Raw genomic sequence first — 25,033 nt, forward strand, 5'->3', positions numbered from 1 at the left:
TTTGCATTGCTTTGACACAATAGGCATTCAGTCACCACTTCCCCCAAATTTGAATACTTCTTTCAGTCAATGTTCACCACCAGCAAAACTTTGTACAACTACAGCAGATTTTTCAGATGTTTAGATAATCTGTTCAGAACAGTCAACATTCAGGTCAAAACCTAATGAAATAATTATGCCTTTAGCAGAAATTTCGTAATTTTGTTTTTGTTTGCTGCTTTGTTACCATCTATACAAATGAGGTCATGGAGTGTCCCTTTCCTTTCTGCATCGCAACACAATGTAATCTGTGCAAAAACAGTGGGTATGGCAGCACATATATTACAGTAAAACATTTACATTCATTTAGCAGGCACTTTTATCCAAAGCGACTTACAGTGAAGTACTGAACTACAGGGACAGTCCCCCTAGAACAAGTTGGGGTCAAAGGCCTTGCTCAGGGCCACAATGGTGGCACCCCCTGGGAGTGAACTCACAATCTTCCTGTGTTCCTAATGGGAGTCCAGCCACATCCTTAACCACTAGACCACCACCATCACCCTAGATCACCACCAAGCATTTTACAATGCTTGAAGCTGGAAAGCTGAATGAAAACACACACCTGCCTGTAATTTCAGCTAAGCACCTATCTAGGAATTTGTGTGGTTAGTGCCAATTTGCCATATGTACAAAAGGGGCCATCTTTGGATTGGCATTTTCCATTGTCATTTTTCTTTAGCTAGTGAAAATGGATGCAGGTTAAGGCACTCAAAGACAACTGGATAAGGCACTCAAAGACAACTGGATAAGGCACTCAAAGACATTATTTCCTGGGTGTACTGCAAGAGAAAATATTCGGTGCGATGTCGATTTATGGCCAAATGCAAAGGACTGAATGGATCAGGCCACGTCAACAGTGTACGTAACTGTATACAGTGAAACTTTGCTATTTGGCGTTTTTTTTCTTCTTTTTTATTGAATGTAATGTATTTTCAGTAGGCGGTTGTAATGTATTGTTCTTTTCCAGTTTTTTGTGCAGCTGAATTTATTTACTGTATTATTTGTTTGTATTACAATGTTTACTGTAAGAAATGTCATACGTTTTTCTTTTATTTTGCCATAAACATATGCATTTTGCTTCAAGTTATTTGTGTTTTGTACTTTGTCATGCATTGTACTTTGTGTGACAAAGTCGTCTTGTGAGAGAGTGCATGTGCTATAGTTTTGGAAGCATGAGTCACTTTTGGGTGAAATGTGAAGTGTTTTGGTGGTTTTAGTGCATTTTGCACCGAAAGTTCAATGTTTGTAAAGTTCACAGTGTGAAGTGTTTTGAAAAAGTAGACATGATATTGAGACAAGTGTGAAAATGATTGGAAAAAACTGTAATCACATTTAAATAATCAGAAAATGTAAAATTTTAACATTTTCAAAGCACAATAAGAACATAAGGTGCATTTCCAAGATTTTCTTATCAAAATTAAGAAGGAAACATGAAATAAACATGCAGTGAAATTAAAGAAGGGTAAGTAGGGTAAGGCAGTAGTGGAGCAGGGTAAATACTTCTCACTTAGGTTAACATACAAGTCCCAGACCATCATTTCTACAGTCCTCAACCAGTGTTCGACAGTCATTGTTTCAAAGCAAAAGTGATATTGTTGGTCAAGGTTGTCAACGTCGTCACGACGATATTGACATATGGCCCAAGCCTAAACCATATATAACTGAGAGAGACGTTTCCTTTGCAGATGACAGGACTTTAGCCCAACCCCCTCATGTTTCATAACCACTGACAACACAGGGTTAATATCAAATGTGGGAGCAATTTAACCCGAACGTCGTAGTTTTGTGGATATTCCCATATGAAAAAGTCTTGTATAAATACACAACTCTTACTTGTTACTGTTTAGTTTAGTGTGTTGTACAAAGAATACATGTACAATCCATATGTGACCATATATAAATGTGACCAGCAGTATCATGCAAGATCACATATCATACAGTAAATGTATGAATCATATATGAAAAGGGGCCCACATTGTACATGCTAAGCAGTACTTGTATAAGGACTGCAATATTTTTCTGTGTGGGTGCAGAGGGTGTTTTTCATGTGTTGTGTTCTTAGCAAGAGATTCTATGATATACAAAAGTATATGACAGGTATGACATGAATAAATTGACTTTTTGAAGTGTTATCTTGAAACTGAGCAATTTTTTTTGTGTTTGTAATGGTGGTGACTCTGTGTGTGTGTGTCACAATGGACAAGTAAGGGTACTATGTGCTTGGGTGATATGACAGGGTTTGGCATTCGGCAAAATATATTGTGGGGCACACTAATCCCCAGGGTTGGCAAATTTTATTTATTTACAGGATTGAAAAAATAAGATACCCACCAGGTGCATTTAAGTAAACGTGAACCTGTGCCAAGTAAATGAGCTTTCATAGCACAGCAAACCAGGAGATTTTCAAACACACACAATTCAACACACAAGAGAACAGGTTTCACACATGTAGTCCACTGTTTTTGCATGTAATGCATTTCTAACACAAACGATTGCTCAAGGATGTCTGGAAGACTTTCTTATTCCTATGCATATGAGTAGATGGTGACAGGCAAGGAGAATATAGTGCAGTGAATGGTTATGTGGGACAGACAGAATGTTCAGCAGGTAGCAGCCAATGAGGGTCATCATCCCCCTGAAATCCAATGAGAAAGAAATGCTGAAGATAGACATGGATATTCATCAATAATGATTGGATGACACCACTTTTACGCTGTCTTGGTCTTGTCACAGTCTCGACGGTCTATGCTCGCTATTTTTCTGACAGAAATTGCGATTACGATTTAATTTTTTTTAATGTCAAGCTTCAGTTTAATATTCAGTGCGTAGTAATTTTAAAACATGACGCAGCATGAGATACCATTGATCAGTATTAACTGGTCTACATTCTAATGCAAGGATGAGAATTTAAAGATGTGATATGTGTCAAGTTAAATAAAGTAATAATGAAAACAATTATAATATTAATATATTATAATAATTATATTATACTTATTATTATAATAAAAATAGCGATCTTGCAGGTAACGCTTATTACCCTCCTAATAACACTACAACCGCCTTTTCCCACGCCAATGAACAAGCAAGAACTACTTCGCTGTATGCAGCCCTTTTGTTTGCGCTATTTTGTTGTTAAATGCTGTTATTAACACTAATAACACTCAAAAAGTGTGCTGTTCTGTCCTGAAACCGTAAAGCTGGAAATTTTTAAAAGTAGTATGCATTTTATAAAACGTTGAATACATAGAATTCGTTTATTGGTGATTTCATGTTGGTCGAAGTTTCCGCTTTTTGAGAACTGTATACGGTTATTTTCTATACAAATCAATTCAGGTTAAACAAAAAATGTACGTGTTCATGGTTGCAAACTCTCAGACTCTCACGCAAGAAATCTTACGGCAAATCTATATTCCATTCTGAACTTAAAATTAGCTGCATCAAAAACGTTACTGCAGTTTGCAAACCATACAGACTATTTACAAGGTAATAAAACTTACATACTGTACATGTAAATGTGTGTGCAGAACAGAGAACAGAAAATCTCACTCCATGCAGCTGACCAAAGTTGCCAACCCTGCATTTTATTTTAAATGAGAAGTAAAATGCAGTTTTCCAATGAAGCAGCTTATCATTCCTTTGATACTCGGACAAATACAAAACGAATGATTAAACATTATATGCGTCTCTTTTTGTATGTTTTCTAAATAAGACCGCGTGCCCATACCCAACTCTAATAGCGATTAACGTAACTTTAAGTATTTATGTTAAAGCAAGACTTTTATTTTATTACTGTTGTGTTGGAAACACTTAAATTTAATAAGAACAAAAACATATGACATAAACACTGTATTGTGGGTTTTACGGCTTTTTTGGAGATCACCGACTCGGCTGTTGAGAGAATTACTGACTGTCTCGTCGTTTTGATGGGTTAGCGGTATACTAATGCTACTGCCTATTAACAAAAACCAAAGATATGATACGCTGAAGAATATTGCAGCTGGTGTTTAAAAGGAGCTCGCCGGTTCTATTGATGATGGGACCTTTCTGAAACAATCTCGGACCATGAAATAGGAAGGCAATTCACTTGTAGCTCAGTAACGGAATCAGTATTTTTCCGCACCGCTAACGCAACATTTCCCTCGGGTTTCACGTGTTTGCTGTTTGTGGGCCTATACGTCTTCTTGGGCCACTTCTGATTGGTGAGCATGACTGGCACGCGAGAAGCATGGCGCTTGTGATTGGTGAGAATGACTGTCACACACGGAGCACGGCGTGAATTTGTAAAACTATTCTCACAGCAGTTTTAAACCCTGGGTCCGACGTGCTGTATAATGTATATCCTGAATCGCAATTTTTACGACTTGCTAATCGCGTTGTTTCAAATCGCGATTTCGATTTGAAATCGATAAATCGTCCAGCCCTAGTTAAATGTGTAATCACATGCCACTGCAGACATCAAGATGTCAGAATCTTTTAAGCACTTGTCCTTATTCTTATTAAGGCACAATTTGATGCGCAGTTTGTATTGGTATATAGTATTTGTAATTTGCATTTGATTTATGTGATGTGTGCGCATGTCTTTATATTGTTTGATTACAGTATTTTACTTAAAATGGTGTTGTTTGACTAAATAAATGTGACTATTGACTTTTAAATAACATCTGCATATCACGTTGTGTTGACTTAACAGGCCTAATCCATTTCAGGGACGTTGATATACAATGTCATTTGGCTAGTACTACTACAATGGGACATGATGAAATTTGAAGTATATAATTGTGTATCTTCAATTTGATGTTACAATTTCATCTACAAAATAAGTACTGTATAATTGAAATCAGTTACATATTTCCCATCCTTTAGACAGTTGTTGGAGGTGTTAGCTGTTTTGTCAGATGACTTTGGGACCAGTCAGTACCCGTCATGTCAGTCCTTAACAGCACACAAAAGTTAAGGGAGTCTTTATTTTCGGTCTCGGTCTCGTCTCGACTTTGTCTTGGTCTTGACTCGGTCTGTCTTGGTCTTAGTCTTGGTCTTGGTCTCGATACCCTCTGGTCTTGGTAGTGTCTTGGTCTTGGTTTAGGTGGTCTTGACTACAAGTCTAGATGACACATACCAGACACATTTCAACGAGGCATTCTCAGTCAGTGGCAGAATCCTGAGAGTATCCATCCATCCATCCATCACATAAGAAGCCTGGAGCCTGTGCTAAGCAAGGGATGCTGGATAGCATTTCAATTCATGAGAAATTCACACTCACAGCAGACAATTTAGAGAAGCAAATTTGGCTAAATGCGTGTTTTTTTGGGCCATGGCAAAAAACACCTTTGCAAACACACAGATGTGAAAGCTCCGCACACACAAAGCTGGCTGAAAGGAGATCAGTTTCAGCTGAGAGGGACTAACATCATTCTTGCCTCCAGTGACCTCAGAAGCCTTGAAAAGATGGCAGTCTCCAGAGATGGCAAATTAACTGAAAAAATTGGTCAGTAGAAAGTGTTACTAACTCTTTAGAGTTGCACAGTAGCGATTAACACTCCTAGGGGCTTCATGGGGGACTGAAATCCAATGCTGTAATTTTCAGTCAGGTTTCACTTGGGAAAAAAATGCAATGAAATGAGAAAAGGGTAGTTCCCAAAATAATAGACACCATCCATCCATCCATTTTCTCCCACTTATCCGAGGTCTCAGCAGGGAAACCCAGACTTCCCTCTCCCCGGCCACTTCATCCAGCTCTTCTGGGGGAATCCTGAGGCGTTCCCAGGCCAGCCGAGAGACATAGTCCCTCCAGCGTGTCCTGGGTCTTCCCCGGGGCCTCCTCCCAGTGGGACATGCCCGGAACACCTCACCAGGAACGCGTCCAGGAGGCATCCTAATCAGATGCCCGAGCCACCTCATCTGGCTCCTCTCGATGCAGAGGAGCAGCGGCTCTACTCTAAGTCCCTCCCGAATGACCGAGCTCCTCACCCTATCTCTAAGGGAGAGCCCAGCCACCCTGCGGAGGAAACTCATTTTGGCCGCTTGTACTCGTGATCTCGTTCTTTCGGTCACTACCCACAGCTCGTGACCATAGGTGAGGGTAGGAACGTAGATCGACTGGTAAATCGAGAGCTTTGCCTTTTGGCTCAGCTCCTTCTTTGCCATGACAGACCGATGCAGCGCTCGCATCACTGCGGACGCCACACCGATCCGCCTGTCGATCTCCTGCTCCATCGTCCCCCCACTCGTGAACAAGACCCCGAGGTACTTAAACTCCTCCACTTGGGGGAGGACCCCATCACCGACCCGGAGGACCAAGGTCTCGGATTTGGAGGTGCTGATTCTCATTCTAGCTGCTTCACACTTGGCTGCGAGATGTCCCAGCGAGAGCTGAAGGTCACGGTCCGATGAGGCCAACAGAACCACATCATCTGCAAAAAGCAGAGACCTAATCCTGAGATCACCCTCAACACCCTGGCTGCGCCTAGAAATTCTGTCCATAAAAACTATGAAAAGAATCGGTGACAAAGGGCAGCCCTGACGGAGTCCAACCCTCACCAGAAACAAGTCCGACTTATTGCTGCCCATGCGGACCAGGCTCTGGCAACGGTCATACAGGGACCAAACAGCCCTTAAAAGGAAGCCCGGCACCCCATATTCCCGGAGCACCCCCCACAGGACACCCCGAGGGACACAGTCGAATGCCTTCTCCAAGTCCACAAAACACATGTACACTGATTGGGCAAACTCCCATGAACCCTCCAGAACCCTGCGGAGAGTATAGAGCTGGTCCACCGTTCCATGGCCGGGGCGAAAACCACACTGCTCCTCCTGAATCCGAGGTTCGACAATCCGGCGGACCCTCCTCTCCAGAACCCCCGAATAGACCTTACCAGGGAGGCTGAGGAGTGTGATCCCCCTATAGTTGGAGCACACCCTCTAGTCCCCTTTCTTATTGAGGTCCAGAGGCACTGCCCCCGATGTCCACGCGATGCTGCAGATACGTGTCAACCAAGACAGCCCCACAGCATCCAGAGCCTTAAGGAACTCCGGGCGGATCTCATCCACCCCCGGGGCCCGGCCACTGAGGAGCTTTTTAACTACCTCAGAGACCTCCGCCCCAGAGATACGGGAGTCCACCCCCAAGTCCCCATACTCTGCTTCCACATTGGAAGGCGTGTCAGTGGGATTGAGGAGGTCTTCAAAGTACTCCCTCCACTGACCTAAAACGTCCCGAGTTGAGGTCAGCAGCACCCCATCCCCACCATAAACAGTGTTGATGTTGCACCGCTTTCCCGCCCGGAGCCGCCGGATGGTGGACGTGAATCGCCTCAAAGCCATCCGGAAGTAATTTTCCATGGCCTCGCCAAACTCCTCCCATACCCGAGTTTTTGCCTCAGCAACCGCCGAAGCGGCACCCCGCTTGGCCTGCCGGTACCTGTCAGCTGCCTCTGGAGTCCCACAGGCTAAGAAGGCCCAATAGGACTCCTTCTTCAGCTTGACGGCATCCCTCACCACTGGTGTCCACCGGCGGGTTTGGGGATTGCCGCCGCGACAGGCACCCACACTTCCACCGAAAAGCACAAGAACCTTGATTCCACGTGATCCCCTCCCACTCCAGTCCAGTGCAAAATTCAAAGACATTGGGGGGGAGGGTGGGATTACCACTGTTTTTCAGTAATCCAGTTCAAAAAATGTATTATGGAAACAAACATATCTGACAAATGAAATGATAGAACAAAGACACTGTTATTTTTAGGAAAAGCTCTCATTTTCTAGCATAATTTCATGCAATGTTGGTTTATCCCATTAATTCCCTATAGGATTCATGGAAAGTTCAATATGGCTCAATTGTAAGATAACTCCCCCCCAGAACTTTCTGTTGACTTTGGGTTTAAAGCTTGAATTTCAGGGTTTCTAAAATCCAGCTCTATACATAATACTGTCAGCCAGATAAAGCATAATTCTCTGTACCATTCTTAATGTTCATTCAAGGGCCACAAGAAGTATTACATGCAGTTCATAGTAAGGTTAGAGTCAGCAAAAAAGACTGTACTCATTATAATTAAGGGTGATCTCGGGTTAGATGTATCAATATTGCCTTTAGGCTTTTCATCCATGCATTCATCAATCTATCTTCAATAAGTGCTTATTCAGTAAAGACTCATGCAGAGTCTAGAGTCCACCCCAGGAAGACCTGGGCAAAAGGCAGGGGATACTTTGGATGAGGTGCCTCTGTGTCTATGAAAAACAATATCTAATCAAAAACAGAACTTAAATCAGAGAGGGCATAATCACAGAGACTTTTAACCAAAGACACTACTGTCCACATGCTCTCCTGCTCGCTGTAAGGTCCTCTCTGCCTTACGCCCTGTCAAGCCTTAGAAATGGGTTCCTGGACTAAACGGTCTTAAAATATCTGGAACTATCTGGCACCAACTATCTGGAGAGTCGCCAATTCACTGATGAAGCAGTGATTTTGTATTGCTAATGTACCATTCAGTTTCCAGTATCCTCTACAGTTTTCCTGCAAGGTGATTTTTAATACAAAAAAAACATTAACCAGCTAACCAGTTTGTTGTTTATGTAAATAAATAAATGAGGTGTGACAGATATATGGTGCATTTTCTTATTCTTTGCAGATGCCTATTCTCTGGGACGGCATATCAAGGTCAGCAGGTCTGGACCCTTTCCGGAGGAGCACACAATCAGCTCTCTTTCCACTCACGCTGAGTGAGGGGACGCTTTGTGGCAGAGTCGTGGCCCCCTCCATAATGGGGTACCATTGTTTGAAGCAGATGCTGCTGACGGGCACCGAGTGAAACAGAGGGGGCTTTCTCACATTGTACTGTTAGCCCCCTCCCAAGGGTTAAAGGGGCAAGGGAACGATCTCCTAATTTTCATGCTGACATACTGTCCCATATGCCGAAAATCTGGAAACAGGGAAGAAATTATCTGTTAACATGATATAACGTTAATTTTATGAACAGAAAATATTTCTGCTTGTTTTGTTCAAGAAAAAACAAAAGGAGATTTGGAATAACACATGCAGTCTGACCCTTCAAATTCATACTGAAGAACAAATCAGGCCATAATCTTTTAATGCCACCTAGGGAGGAAGATTTACTGCACACAATCTGAAGACAATGCTCGTTAAAATGTGTGATGAGTGAAATAGTAATGCTTCATTTTCTAGGGAAACGGAAAACCATGGACACCAATACCTTAGTCAAAAACAGGGTTTGCGTCATGGGGGGAGGGGGGGGGTGCATTCGCGGGCTATCCCCCCCCCCCCCCCCCCTGCCAAATGAGCCATTGTGCACTCCAAAATGCCACCCACCAAGGACACCGTCTTTTGTTTGATTTTTTAATAAAGTTATTCTTACTAAAACAAATAAGCCCAGTCTCTCGCAGGGACATGGCTTTGATAGTCCGCTTACCCAAGCCCCCGCTCCACCACGTCGACAACTTTAACAGTTGCCATGACCCCCCCAGCCATGTGCCCCCCATCAGATTTGTTCTGGCACTGGTCAAGTGCCAAAAGGACACAGGTTTTTCATTTTCTGTTCTTTAATGAACTGATATACACTCACCTAAAGGATTATTATGAACACCATACTAATACGGTGTTTGACCCCCTTTCGCCTTCAGAACTGCCTTAATTCTACGTGGCATTGATTCAACAAGGTGCTGAAAGCATTCTTTAGAAATGTTGGCCCATATTGATAGGATAGCATCTTGCAGTTGATGGAGATTTGTGGCATGCACATCCAGGGCACGAAGCTCCCGCTCCACCACATCCCAAAGATGCTCTATTGGGTTGAGATCTGGTGACTGTGGGGGCCATTGTAGTACAGTGAACTCATTGTCATGTTCAAGAAACCAATGTGAAATGATTCGAGCTTTGTGACATGGTGCATTATCCTGCTGGAAGTAGCCATCAGAGGATGGGTACATGGTGGTCATAAAGGGATGGACATGGTCAGAAACAATGCTCAGGTAGGCCGTGGCATTTAAACGATGCCCAATTGGCACTAAGGGGCCTAAAGTGTGCCAAGAAAACGTCCCCCACATCATTACACCACCACCACCAGCCTGCACAGTGGTAACAAGGCATGATGGATCCATGTTCTCATTCTGTTTACGCCAAATTCTGACTCTACCATTTGAATGTCTCAACAGAAATCAAGACTCATCAGACCAGGCAACATTTTTCCAGTCTTCAACTGTCCAATTTTGGTGAGCTCGTGCAAATTGTAGCCTCATCTCCACTACAAATAGGAAAAAGAGTGGTACCCGGTGGGGTCTTCTGCTGTTGTAGCCCATCCGCCTCAAGGTTGTGCGTGTTGTGGCTTCACAAATGCTTTGCTGCATACCTCGGTTGTAACGAGTGGTTATTTCAGTCAAAGTTGCTCTTCTATCAGCTTGAATCAGTCGGCCCATTCTCCTCTGACCTCTAGCATCAACAAGGCATTTTCGCCCACAGGACTGCCGCATACTGGATGTTTTTCCCTTTGCACGCCATTCTTTGTAAACCCTAGAAATGGTTGTGCGTGAAAATCCCAGTAACTGAGCAGATTGTGTAATACTCAGACCGGCCCGTCTGGCACCAACAACCATGCCACGCTCAAAATTGCTTAAATCACCTTTCTTTCCCATTCTGACATTCAGTTTGGAGTTCAGGAGATTGTCTTGACCAGGACCACACCCCTAAATGCATTGAAGCAACTGCCATGTGATTGGTTGATTGCATTAATGAGAAATTGAACAGGTGTTCCTAATAATCCTTTAGGTGAGTGTATGGTGGGAAATAAATAAGAGCAGAAAATTATTAAAACATATTTACTACCATGGCTGACTGACTGGCTGACTGATTACATGGCTGACCGACTGACTGACTGGCTGGCCAACTGACTGGCTGACCAACTGATTGGCTGGCTGACTGACTGACTGGCTGACCGACTGACTGGCTGGCTGGCCAACTGACTGGCTGGCTGGCCAACTGACTGGCTGGACAACTGATTGGCTGGCCAACTGACTGGCTGGTCAACTGACTGACTGACTGGCTGGACAACTGACTGGCTGACTGACTGGCTGAACAACTGACTGGTTGGCCGGCTGACTGGCTGACCAGCTGATTGGCTGGCTGACCGACTGACTGGCTGGCTGGCCACCTGACTGGCTGACTGGTCAACTGACTGGCTGGCTGGCCAACTGACTGGCTGGACAACTGATTGACTGACTGACTGCCTGGCCAACTGACTGGCTGACTGACTGACCAACTGATTGGCTGGCTGACCGGCTGGCTGACTGACTGGCCAACTGACTGGCTGGACAACTGATTGGCTGGCCAACTGACTGGCTGGTCGACTGACTGACTGGCTGGACAACTGACTGGCTGGCCAGCTGACTGGCTGACCAACTGATTGGCTGGCTGACTGACTGGCTGACCGACTGACTGACTGGCTGACCAACTGATTGGCTGGCTGACCGGTCGACTGACTGGCTGGCTGGCTGACTCATTGTTCAGCTGGCCAGAGGTTAGGGCTTTGTGATTTCAACTAGTTTCTATGAAGAATTAAATCTGTTTTTCCAAATATTTTTTTCTCAGACAGCAAAAAGATACCTTCACATTTCTACATTTATTTTGCAGGCAAATCCGTATAAAGTTATTCATTCAGGAAAAAGTTCAGTTTCCAGCGAAACAGGCAAAGAAAGTGGGTAATTCCTGGATGTGTCCTCTCACAAATGGTCAGGGTAACACTGGGAGAGAAATTTGTGTCTGAACAGGTCAAATTTGAGAATTTATATACATTGATCTCCTGACAACTCATCCCGTGCAGAGTAACACAAAATTACACACACACACACACACACACACACACAAATCACTAATGGTTTATTTTTGGAACAGAAGGATGTAAATATGATGAATATAGTAACGAAGAAAGGATTGAGCCTTGGAGAACACCACGATTCCAACTGCGTTTATACAAAACATCATTCCAAGAGGTAAACTATCAAAATAGTCAAAATTCAGCCCAGCACTTTAATAACAGCATCTGAGAGCAATCATGTTAGAAACTAGAGATGCACCGATTCCAATTTTCTTGACCGATTCCAATTTTTTTTTTTTTTGCACAAGTCCATAGGTTACAAACCTCCAAACAGACCTAAGTGTACTATAATCTTCCAAATAAGAATAGTTGCAGGGTAATATTGTTAATACCAACATCGCATGCTATGCATCGCTAGTAAGCTAGATTAAGATCGAGCTTTTTCATAGCTTCATACTGTACGGACATTATAGCGCAAGGGGTTAAAGTTAAAACATTTTTAGTATATCAAAGGAAAAACTCTTAGCTAGCTTTGCAATTTTAATGATTATTCCTTTTCAGGGTTATCTAGTATATGTTTAAAATCTGTTAAAAGTTTCTCTCTGCTGTTTCATGATGTTTTCGTGGTGGTTTCCCCACGGTTTACTTCGGCTTTACATAAACTACAAATTGCAAGCTTTGTGCCATCTTCTCTGACTGCGAAGAAATTTCACGATGTCAGCATGTGTTTGTGAGCGTGCACGCGTCTGCGAGGCCCTGCGCCTCTGTGCGTATGACGTGTAGCGCATGCGTAAAAGGGACCTGTTTAGTATAGGAAATGCATGATACTGACTTGCCAGTCTCCTGTGTGGGTTAAGGACGTTGAAAATCGGCCGATTCTGGTTGCTGGCCGGTGGGTTGGTGCATCTCCACTAGAAACACTTGCAGAACTTCAGAAAATGTAATGGTCAGTTATTTAAACCGCAGAATGTTTATAATGTACTATTTTATGCATTTGTAGCTCTGTACCATTATGGGGGATCCTTCCTGGCCATTAGATGATCAGTTCCTTGAGAAACAGACCATGATCCAGCTCCTCAGGAATGTGCATTCTGCTCTTATCAGTCCATGTTCCAGTGCATGCCACTGTTCCAAGCCAGCTCAATATACAAATACACCCTTCCTCCATAAAGAGCCTGATTATTTACTTTGGATCGGCCAATGAGATTATCAGTCATTTCATCTGGCTGCACGCTCTATGAAATAATGGTTTGCTGAACCTCTGTAGGGCTTCCAAATACCACAGTATCTAGTGGATGGGTTTTCCCCCTTACGGGAAGCCATGATTTAGTGTTTAAGAGGAAGAAACTTTATTTTACAGCGGCTGCATGTTTGCAGTGCCTGAGAGACATTGTCAATACTAAGCTATTGACAGTTCTCACTATATCCTTATAACTTAGACAATTACACTGGAAGACTAAAGTAAGCTGGATTTTCTAAACAATCAATGAGAAAGATTTAACAGTTGGACTGTTAAATGTAAACACAAATGCAAGCAGGCAGACCTTGATGTGAGCCAGCGCAACAGCCGGATGCTGCTGGAATCTGTTCTGGCACTGAATCAGGTCTGAATGACTCCCACCAATTCCCTGGGATTCTGTCTTACCCAGCCTGACGGATTGCCGCATTCGCTTTCATAGATCAGCGTACAGTTCTCTCATGCTTTATTATATAGCCCATAAATAGTCATCAACGTACAGTGGACTGTGTGTATATTTGAATGATTTAGCATTGATTAATTTCACCACCATTTCGTTTAAATGTACTGCTTGAATTATTCTTGAAGAGCTGAAGTTTGACAAATAAATTGCAAAGACACTGACATAGTAAATCTGCTTATATGATCTTCCCACTATCTGTTACAAAATATGAAACAATGCTGAAGATAGAGTTTACAGTTAGGTGTCAGTATACAGTGCAAGAATTACATGTTCATGGTCTGGCAAATTCCTCCCCTTTAAATTCCATTCTTCAGATTTCTTCAGATTTGACTTTAATAAGCCTATTGTTTCATTCATTACTGTAGTAAACAAACTCAGGAAACAGGACAATTCAACTGCAAACCTATTTCAAACTACCGTGTATGAAATGACGGGAGAAATAACAAAGTGTAGCTTTTCAAATAAAGAAAATGAGCCTTGGTTTTTCACTTAGCCAAATATATTTCAGGCTGAAATTAATTTTAAGGATTAAGTAGGTGAACAGCGTCAGCTCCCTAGCAGCGAGCTGGCCGACTGGTTTCTGGAACAGCAAAATGGCAGGAAAAATGGTGTTTTTCTAGTCTCCGATTTCTTTAGCAGCTCACAATGAGAGCTTGGCCGTGGGTCAACTCGGGGCAGGGGGAGCGATCCGACGGACCAGCACAGAGTGGGATCGCCGATACAGGTGGCACAGTGAGTGAGAATGACGGGGGGGGGGGGCGTGTCAGCACTTCATTGCCATGGCTCCCGGAGTACTGGGATGTGCCAGGCTGCGACGCGACGGGGAACCCTGCGCTCCCGAGGCCCCCCACCACCACTGCAGGAAGCCTCTTTCTGTTCATAGGCCTTGCTTTACAATGTTCTGGACCTGCCACTCTGACCACCTTAGCCTGCTCTGATTGGGGGGGGGGGAGCATCATGTAAACAGGACAAGAAGGAAAAACAGGCCCTCAGATCCTAATCTGACTGTCAATATAAATCATATGCTACACAGGCCTTCAATCTAAACATTTTTATTGGGCTATATAAAGTCATTACTCTGTAAAACAAATGGCTCATTTGACACTTTTTGTCTGGTTTCTACAGTCACAGAAAACACACACACGCACACACACAGGCACAGAAATACACACAGCGCCAGAGCAGCTCTTTTGTTACAGTTTTTTTGAGATACTCAGCAGATCAGAGGCTGAACAGATGGAGGAGGAGATAGAACTCGAAGCATGTGAGTTTCATTCGAGACACGCTCCCTCTCGATGCTGCCATGCACCAGCCCTCAAAAACCATATCACAGTGAAGTGTGGGGCCCAGTAGGGATTGGCATGAGGGTGCCACAGAGCTTCCTGACCTTTTATGCGATTTGTGATGGTGTGGCACAAATTGCAAATAATTTTAATGATGGTCATGGGAGTAACGTGTCATGAGACAGAGCATCGATCGCTGCTGTGCATGCAGCTGTGTAACTGTGGATTGGACTTGTCAGTCCAACGTATCCCACACATGCTCAATGCGTACCTGGCCATCCACCTGATTCACCAAACCAGGCAACCATCTGCCATTGCAGCAAGGTCCAGGTCTGGTGCTCCCATTCCCATTGTAGGTGCTTTCAATGGGGGACAGGGACTAGCATGGGCACCCTGGCCTGCAGCTAAGTAGCCCCATATGCAGTAGCCCTTCTGTTGGTTCGTACCAGATGTAATAGCTTTCATTCACATCTTGTGTCGACGAGTCTTGGCTGCCAAACCCCCTTTCGCCAGTTCACAGCCTTGGCGTTTCTGAGATGCTCTGACTCAGTCATCTGGCCATAGTCATTTGACTTTTATCAAAATCCCTGCCCATTTATTTTGCATTCAACACACGACTATGAGTACCAAATGTTAGCTTATTGTGTAATATATCCCAGACCTTAACACGCACGATTGTATTAGATAGCCAACATTATTCATTCAACATTAATGTCATATGTTTGGTATGGCTGTAAATGACAGCACCTTCATAATATGGTTATATTTCCATTTGCATATATAAGATGAATAACTGCATTATATAAACTGTATGAAATTAACTTATTAGCCTATATATTCCAATAGCAAGAGTAGATGAAAATGTGTGACATCCTCAACTTTTATTTACTGTTCTCGTTTTTTTAATTTGAGGGAAGGGTAACATTAAAGCAGGCCGCTGGAGATCATGGTCAAGTTGGGTAATTTATTTTCTGTTTCTCTTTTACAGGAAAATGATCACAGCTGGTTTAAATCTGACTGCTTTCATTTGGTAACTTTTGATCTTGCTATTTGCATTTAACACGGCAGTAATGAAGTGTTCTATTCGAGCTGGGATCAAAGCTGCCACAGAACGCTTTAATATACTGAGCTGCTATTGGGCCTTCACACTAACATGCTATAATTGGCTCTGGATTCTGTAGGGCATAAAGGAAGCAGTCAGTATTCTATCGTCAAATTAGAGCATAATTTTGCTCAACATAACAGTAAGCCTGGGTGCATATGTGAATCAAATACAGCCAATTTTCCACATGGTGGGGGTTAGGGGTGCAGGGTTTCAGCCTGAACCACATAAAAATTTTTGGCCCTCTTGGCAAACTAAATCAGCTTGAACAAAGTCAAGTGGTTTGGATCTGAGTACAGTTTAGGGCACTAAATTGGCACAAAAAGATACGAGAAACACAAGACACAAAGATCACAGCAAGATTCCTGAAAGTGGCTGTGTGTGGCTCAGTGGGCTAAGCCTCTATGCCTGTCATTAGAAGGTCACCGGTTTGAGCCGGACCTTGGTAGAATGGTTATGTCTGTGGGCCTCTGAGCAAAGCCCTAAACCACCAGCATTCTAAGTTCTCCATATGGGATCAATAAAGTGTCTTTGTTATTATACAGAACATAGTATATTTGGTTCAGTTTGACGAAAACCTCCCATATCTCACCATTAGAGAGAGGTATCCTCAGTGTGAGTGTGTGACTTCTGTGATTGCAGAGGCCGTCGAACAGCATGTGTATGCTGTCACACCCAGGCTTCTCCAGGCTTGCCATCACTCGACCTGGTCACATGATCTCACTCCACCTGGTCACATGATCTCTCTCGTATACGTCGGCTGGTGCCTGCTGGCCACACAGCAACTGTACCGCATCAGCTTCCTTCAGAAAACCCAGATAATACTCCCAGAATTCCTCAGGTCATATAAACATCCATCCAGCTGGCCTTTCCCCTTGTAGAACGCGAGGGCGGATAATCTCTTGCCTTTCAGACTGTGAATTACACAGTGATAATCCCACAAAAGAATCAAAAGTGACTCACATGACTCTGTGGGATTCTCAGTGGGCTTCAGAACGTAAAAACACCATTGACACACAGAGCCGCACGTGGGCTCTAACATCACGCCTGATTAGCTCCTGCTGCGTTTCAGTAAATTACAGTGTTTATTCATGGGCCCTGCTGGAGTATGCCGTCAAAACCCCGAGCAACAAATAAGTCCCAAAGATTCTGACAGCATGGCACGCAGCAGAAAGAGGCCGTAAGAATATGTGATGTTACCAACTTTTGGCTCCCACCAGAATTTCCACCTGTTGCCTTGAGGGGGTGGGGGGGGGGGGTGTCTCTGTGTCCTGAGCCGCATACAGAATGAAAAGATGGAGTCATTGTGGGGAGAGTGTAGACAAAAGCCAGGTCCTCACTTTCACATGACCCGTGCCCACACCCCCTGATGGGGATTCTCCAATTAACCACAGCTGGACCCCGCCTACGCCGATGAGCTCCGATACACATGGAATCGTTCCAGGTCTCAGCAGGAGGGGCGAGAGGGGTAGCAGAGCGGGGAAGGGGGGCACTTTCCCCCACCACTGACCATGACCTCTCTGAGAACAGTAGCCCTGGTTTGCCGAAACACTCAGTCCTCTCCTTCGATGAGTGGCAAAATGGAGTGTGGCCTCTCGCCTGGCAGCATTAAACAGATCAGCGCTCTCTGACACCCTCTTTGTTTGGCCCGATGAAAGGAGACACACAAGCTGCCGTCAGAAGCAGATCCTCCCAGCGGCTAACTGCTTACAAAGGGATCCTAACAGCAGACGCTGAGCATACAATACACTCTCTTTAAAGAGTGAGCTAGTTTTGCAGACTGTCTTAGTGAGTATGGTGAACACTACATCTATCGCACGAGGGTTCCTGAGCAGCGTGTAGCTCATACGCACATAAAAAAACTCAAATACATATGCTATTTACTGCACATTCTTCTGACCTGCTCTTTCATTTCCTTTACCTATTTACATAATCTCTCATCCAATCACACTATTTTTATCCTAATATCTTATGTACATGTTTTGTCTTAATATGTCCAATGTTTATAATATGTCTTACATATTTACAGCATATTCTATTTATTACTTTATTTTGACCAACTAGCATTGACGTTGTAGCACCAGGCAGACTGAGGCATTGTGGCATGAATGATAAGCAGGCTCCTTTAAAGGGGAGAACATGTCCTTACAGGCACTGAACAAACACCGGATGCCACCATACTGCGAAGACACAGAGAGGTCAGACACTGGACAGTATGGTACACACACAGAGGGTAATCTATACAAAACTCAAGACATGGGCAAACACAATCCGGAACACAAGTATTAACAACAAGCAAAACACTTACTGAAGCCATCTTGCCAGCAGTATAATATATTTTCTCAGTGTGTGACCAATGCATTACAGAGTTCAGATGATAATAAAGCAACTTTGCTTTGATAGGGGAGGCAGCTGGACACATAAAGAACAGGTCATTAGGAAAGCGACCGTCAGCGTTCCTCACATTACTACATGAACAGTAAAATGTTCCTCGGTTCCCCCCTTTCCATCGAAAGTGATATTTATGTCTGTGAATGATCCGAGCTGGGATGACGTCAGGCCATGTGAGGGACAGGAAATGTACAGCATTCTCTGGGTCGCTGTCTCAGAAACTCATGGGAGGGACAGACCAACCATCTCGTCCAGAATATACATCATAATATTGCCCTCTTCTTATAAACAAGTCTCTCTGCTCATCCATAACCTCGTTACAGTCAGTCTCTGTAAACCTCAGATGTGGTCAGCAAAGGAACAGGCTAAATCCTTAATCAGTCATCCGAGAAAGTCTAGCTGTGGTCGGAGAGGCCAGTCTGAGAACTGAGAGTTACCTAAATAACACTCCTTCCACAGAATCCCCAAAGTAGTATAAAAATCCTGGATGTAGAGGAATGCAAAGCATGAAAATCGGTATTCTGCAATTGCTGTTACTGGAATCAGAAATTCTTCACCAAGCTCAAGTACCTTCAACCTTCCCTGTCCAATATCAACACACAGATTACAGAGGAAATGCAAATGTATTCCCTTAAAATTACCACAACCAGGCAATTATGTTATCAGTTCCCAGTAACATACATTCTGGCACTATTTACTTCATACCATTAAGGTCATATAAACAGCATATTCACATACTATTATATGAAACATACATTACAGCCTCGTCTAGCTAAGTGAGATTTTTGAAGAGACTTTTTTTTTATTTTTGCAATCCTTGGGAATTGCTACAGCAATATAATCTTAAGAAAATATGAGATGTGAGACTGAAAGGCAGAGCCAGAGAATGCAAAAGGCTTGTTTTTCTTTTCTTTTAACTGTCATGGTAATTTCTTTTCCTCCCTAAGCTCCCCAAGTGGATTGAGGCAACATCCTCTTTTCAGAGACTTGCTGGTCCTGAGGGCTGACTTTCCCAAACAGGAAGTCTAGTCAGTTTGCCTGCAGGCCCCGGGGAAGGCAGTATAGAAAAGCCTGCCCCCTCCTAGCAAAATGGACATACAACAAAGCAGCCAAAGTTAACCACATCTCCTGCTGTAGGACACTATGACAACAGAGTTATCCACACTCCCTTCTGTAGGACACCATGACAGCAAAGTTAACCACACCTCCTGCTGTAGGAGACCATGACAACAGAGTTATCCACACTCCCTTCTGTAGGACACCATGACAGCAAAGTTAAACAAACCTCCTGATGTAGTACACCATGATAATGGTATACCACAGTATTTTCAGTAATTGTTATTGTGGGGACTCTCCTCCTCCCCCCACCTGGCAAATTTTATCTCTAAGATTTCAAAACACCGGAATAGTGTTGCCCTGAGACAACAGTAAAATAACTTTGCTGTGACAGGGGAGGCAGCAGGCCGTGGTGCTATTGATATGTATATCCGTGAGGGAGGGGTAGGAGAAGAAAAGTTACTTTAGAAATGTTCTCCAGTATGATTATCACTATTTAAGTAACGCAACCTGATTACTTTCTGTTACTTTTGGATTGCCTAAATGCCAAATGTGCACACAAACACAAGTGAAAACAAATATCAATAAGCTGAATTTTACTCCTGTTAGTATCGTGTAAGACACTTCAGATGTAGCCACTGTCAGACATCCCACCTCTCACAGAAGTTCTAGGAGTCTCCCGCAAATTGACAGCAGCTCCCTGACACCTGTGAATGAGGCACAACATGCCCACAGTCTGTAATTTCGCTATTCAGCTGTGATAAAATTACCAGACTCAAATTTTTACCACTGCAACCCCACTCCAGCCGGTCAGCAAATTTTACCACCAGCACCACCCCCGCCCCAGCCAGCCAACATGGGCCTTGGCGGTATATAATTTTCAACACCCGCACACCATCCAGACAATATACTGAGGTATATGGTATTTTGACTGTATTTTCAAAAGCAATGCTATTCCGATATTTCCCAATAAATTTTGCTGAGGGGTATATTACTGTAATACTGCCCAAGCCTAGCAAGCACCACCTCCCTAAAATCAGTATGCCTGTGGTGGGTTGTCTCTATAGTATAGACAAATAAACACATTGAATTTTGTGACTGATTTATGTAATGTCAGATTAAAGTACAAAAGAACAAGAAAAAATGTTGCGAAATGAAACCAGTATAATAGAAAAATCTAAATATTCTCTGCAACTAGACACAAAATAGCAGCCAGAGGTTCTTCACACCCTGACACGATGGATGCCACATTAATCACTGTGGTTTATGCTTCACAGAAACAGTTTTCCTGTTATGAGTAGATGACTCATCTGTCTTTTCAGAGAAACTAAGAAAGCGAACATTAGGAAAGCATCTTCACAGGCATGGCAAGGTCAGTTGTCCACTGTGGCCCTCAGCACCCCCTAGCCCCACCCCCACCCCCACCCCCAGCACCGCTCTGGTTCCAGCAGTCTGCACTAACTGACTTGTTGTTATACAGATGTTTTCTGGGGTCAGTTATTTTACATACCATTTAAAAAGTGGATCAACTGAAGAAATGAAGCACATTGGAAGCCTCACCTACTATCACACGGGACCCCAGGGAGGTGCACTCACCAGCTGGAACTCGCTCCTGCGCCCATAGGCCTCGTGGATGCCAGCGTCGGCCCACAGCGCCTGCAGCGCCGGCACGTACAGCTGGAAGGTGCTGGGCTCGACAGGCACGCCCGCCTTGTTCTCGAAGGCCATCACGAACATGCCGTGCTTGGCGTTCTCCAAGTTCTGCCAGGCGATCCCCAGCTTGTCACGGGCATCCACCAGCACCCGCATGCCCTGGGGGGGGGGGGGGAGACCCAGAGCCAGTCAGTACCTGGGATTAGCACCATGGGGGCCTGTGAAAAAGGCCTGAGGCCTGTTACATTGCAGAAGCACGGACGTGTTTTTCAGCACAGAAGACATCAAGGGTAAAAGACAGTAGAAGACACAGAAATGACAGGACTTCAATCATTCAGACAACACCATGGATTGGGATTAATGTCATGAGTAAACAAAGAAATTTGTGTTTTTTGCACTTTTATAGCATGAAGCTGCTTTGGATGCTAGCAATGGGAACACTGATTCAGAGGGTGCTGCAAAGCCGTCTCATCTGTGCCAACAGTAGTGAAAGCTTCTCAGAGATCTGAGTCACATGTACGTGTGAAAACACAATCATTGAGACCCTGTCTACTTTGTGGTTAGCGGCATATTACTAAGGAGACTGCAGGTAACTGCAAAAACAAAGGCGAGGCTCATTAATCCCTTAACTGAAGAGCTGTGTATCATCTTTGGATCAGTGTGATTTATTTAAGACATAAACTCTCCCCTAATTTAATTTCTGTGCGCAGGATAAATAGGGTGTCCATTAAAGAACCTTCCTACATCATGTCATTGAGCTTGCACAGCCGGAATTAAGCCTCCCGGGAGTCTCACTACGTTCATGCAGAAGAATCGCCAGTGGCCCAGTGCAGTGGGGATGCTGCTCCAGAAACCAAAATAGTGGACCGGATTGGTGCTGAAGATCATCATTGACACATGCTTCCACTGTATATTTTTTGACCATACATTGATTGTGATTTTTAATACTCAAAGAAATATATTAGAAAAGCACAAAAATCCCAGGGTTCTTCCTGCAGCTGTCCAGAGCAAACACCTCACGCTGCAGACGCCCTCGTTTGAAGCCCCTCTATGCCTGTCATCCCTACCCAGGCCTCCCAGCTGCATTGCATTGCTGCAGGGGTCTTTGTTTGGTCTTCAGGGCAGATCTCCACCGCTGCCGGCCTCTCCTCAACACCCCTGACCTTTCCCTTGCTTCCTTGTGAGCTGGCACCACGTGGGAACTACCGGGGGGGTACAGGGAGAGCGGGATGGGGCTATCAGCCTTCTCTGCATTATCATTGCGCAGGACAATTGCAGAGGGGGGGTGTAAAATGGCTCAGCATCTCTGCAAAGCCCTCCAGATGTTCTCAGCTGGCCTCCCCTTCTGTTTCTTTGTACTGTCCCCCCTCCCCTAACTAATTTGGAGTCCATTCAAATAAGCTGACTTTGCCCTACAAAGGAGCTTTTCATCTGAGGGCTTGCAGTAAGCTGACCCAGAGCAGGCTAGTGTTCATCTTAACAATAAATTTTGATGTTTCCAAATACCGGGGAAATGGCTGGGAGTCTTTCTGACCTTGCATGTCTGTGATAACCTTGAAATCAGAGAACTTATCCGTGTGTTGGTGAGGCAACCTAAGAAACGCGGCAAACGCTTGTGCGGAATTACAGTACTACTCCTGAGATGCCTTCCTGCCCCGATGAGTCCTCCATTAATGAAACACCTGTGGGGGTCAGATAGTCCCTCATCATTCTGTGCACAGTCTCTGAAACCAGTGTTCCTCAACCGGGTCCTTGGACTAATTTGAGAAACTGTCATAAACTAATCTCAAGTACAGCATATTCAGGGAGGGGCACAGGGGCAACAGTGAAATGGAGGCTGTAAGCGAGTGCTTTCTACTAAGCGCACAAAGCAGAAATTGCACAATAAGTACGGCTATAAACATGTATTTTCACGCTATTTTGGGGACGACAAATCTCTCTCATGTCACAAATCAACTACAACGTCAAACAAAAAGAGAAATATATGAGATTGGAACATGGTTGGATAAAGTTACAGTTTCTCAATACATAAATACTTGCCCGTTACATAAAAAGGAAAATTTCTGCATTGCTGCTACACTGACTAGCTGATGGATATTCTGCACCTTTTATCCAAAGGTGCTTGACATCTGGGGATTTTTTTTGCGTAGTTATGCCCAAAAATACCAGGTAAATTTTGTGTATCCCCAGAATAAAACGCTAGATGAGTGCGGGTGAAACACCTGTGCTGGCAGAGTGTGGAGGGGTAGTTAAATCATTTTCTCCCACATTAGCAATGTTTCACTGATGTCTGAATCATCTAGTGGGGATTCAGGAAGCGGGAAACTGTGGGCTATGTGGCTAACGGTGCCAGAGAAGAGCCTGCCAACCCTCGCCCCATAGGAGCTGCTGCCCAAACCAGGACAAAAAGCACTATTTACTTCCGAAAACAGAATAGTCACTGGTGTAAAATCCTATTATGGCTGTCAGGCAAGTCCCACTTTAACAGATGGGATGCTTCCTCGAGTGGTGCCTGAGACCCGTGGATTGTGGGATTGCTGTGATATGGATTTGTCCAATCAGCTCGCATGCCTAGATCACATGACTTCTCTCGACGTCTGCTAGCCTTGGTTGGGTTAAACTATATATAAATTCAAGAGCTTACTTCATTATTTGTGCACATTAAAACCTACAAAATGCATAATTTAGGACTAATTGTTTTGATAACTAACATGTAATAAAAGTCCATCAGATTTTTGGGGGATTCTATTACATAAATAAACATTCTGAGAGATGAAAACTGATTTTTGATCTGCTCTTTCTATAATTCATATCCCATCTGATGGAAGTTATGACAATAAATAGGAAATGATTTTATTGTGATGGAAAAAAATGAAAATGTTCCACATTCTCATAAAGTGCTATGTATACATACAGAGCTTTTGCGAATACAATTTAAAGAAGCACACTGACCAAACCTTGAAGTTCTTTAGCCCATCATTGTAAATGTGGACTTCCTTAATACAGGTGTTAATATATCAGTTTAAAACTTTATCTGACATGTTGACATGAACTTTTAAACGAAGGTTTGTTCCACATCATTTTGTTATGTTTATCAAGCGATTCGTCCTCATTTTAAAGAGGAAAAGGGACCTTAGAGATTCTGTTTTTCACGCTTCATCCCAGGAAAAACCAGCTCCAGCTGTCTGACGGCATTGGTTTAAGCTCTAGGATTTTCCCCGCTGCCCATTTTTTAGCCTGAGGTATTACTGCATTGTTGCAATGCGGCCCCCACCTAATGTTTTCGATCCCCACGCCCTGTAGCCTGACCAGATTCTGGGAATGCGTTTGTCAGCTCTGTTAAGGCCTGTACAATAGCTGCAAATGGTACCAAACTATTTTTACTATTTTTAAGCATTTCCTTTTCTTCAAGGACTATCAGGTTTATGTTATTTTTTCCACCTCCACCTATAGAAACAAATGTAGTCTTTTTGTTCTTTAGAAATTCCACATAATGTTTTCAAACACCATACACAGCAGGGAAACAAGCAAAGCAACACGTTAGCAGCACAAGTCTTAGTAGAATTTCAGGAAACAGCCAATCACATGGAAGCTCTCATTTAAATCTTATAGGGGATTCATAAGGAATGCTGCTGAACTTTAAAGGTTTTTCATTGGTTAAGGTGGAGGATAGTGTGGGGCCTGTATGTGTAGAATAAGGAGTGAAAGGCCAGCAGCTTCTGAATTTTTATCATGTAGCTTGGAGAGATTACGTGGGGCTGTCTTTATGGGTCACGGAAGATCAACCCAGGGGTCTGCTGATACACAGAAATAAAACACTAAAAGCTGCCAAAATAGAAGTGTGTCTACTATAGCCTAAAAGCTATACTCTCTGTAGATCAATAGGAGGCAATACCCCCCCCCCCCATGTCAAGTATGAGCTGAAGCCACAAGGTTAAGGGGGAGTGATTAAAACACAAAACTTCCCAACAGCCTGTGTAATCAGCAGAGCTG

General features: G+C 43.7%; 1 protein-coding gene across 1 annotated transcript in view; it reads right to left on the minus strand.

Annotated features, from left to right (window-relative positions):
• LOC111853263 (guanine nucleotide-binding protein subunit alpha-12-like) overlaps positions 1-25,033 on the minus strand; it is a 44,917-nt gene that overhangs the window by 14,952 nt on the left and 4,932 nt on the right. Inside the window, exon 2 of the mRNA XM_023829973.2 lies at positions 20,984-21,199. Within this exon, the coding sequence (XP_023685741.1) occupies positions 20,984-21,199 (216 nt within the window). The remainder of the gene's footprint in view (positions 1-20,983; positions 21,200-25,033) is intronic.

The sequence above is a fragment of the Paramormyrops kingsleyae genome, chromosome 22 (genome assembly GCF_048594095.1).
Source record: "Paramormyrops kingsleyae isolate MSU_618 chromosome 22, PKINGS_0.4, whole genome shotgun sequence".
Taxonomy (NCBI): Eukaryota; Metazoa; Chordata; class Actinopteri; order Osteoglossiformes; family Mormyridae; genus Paramormyrops; species Paramormyrops kingsleyae.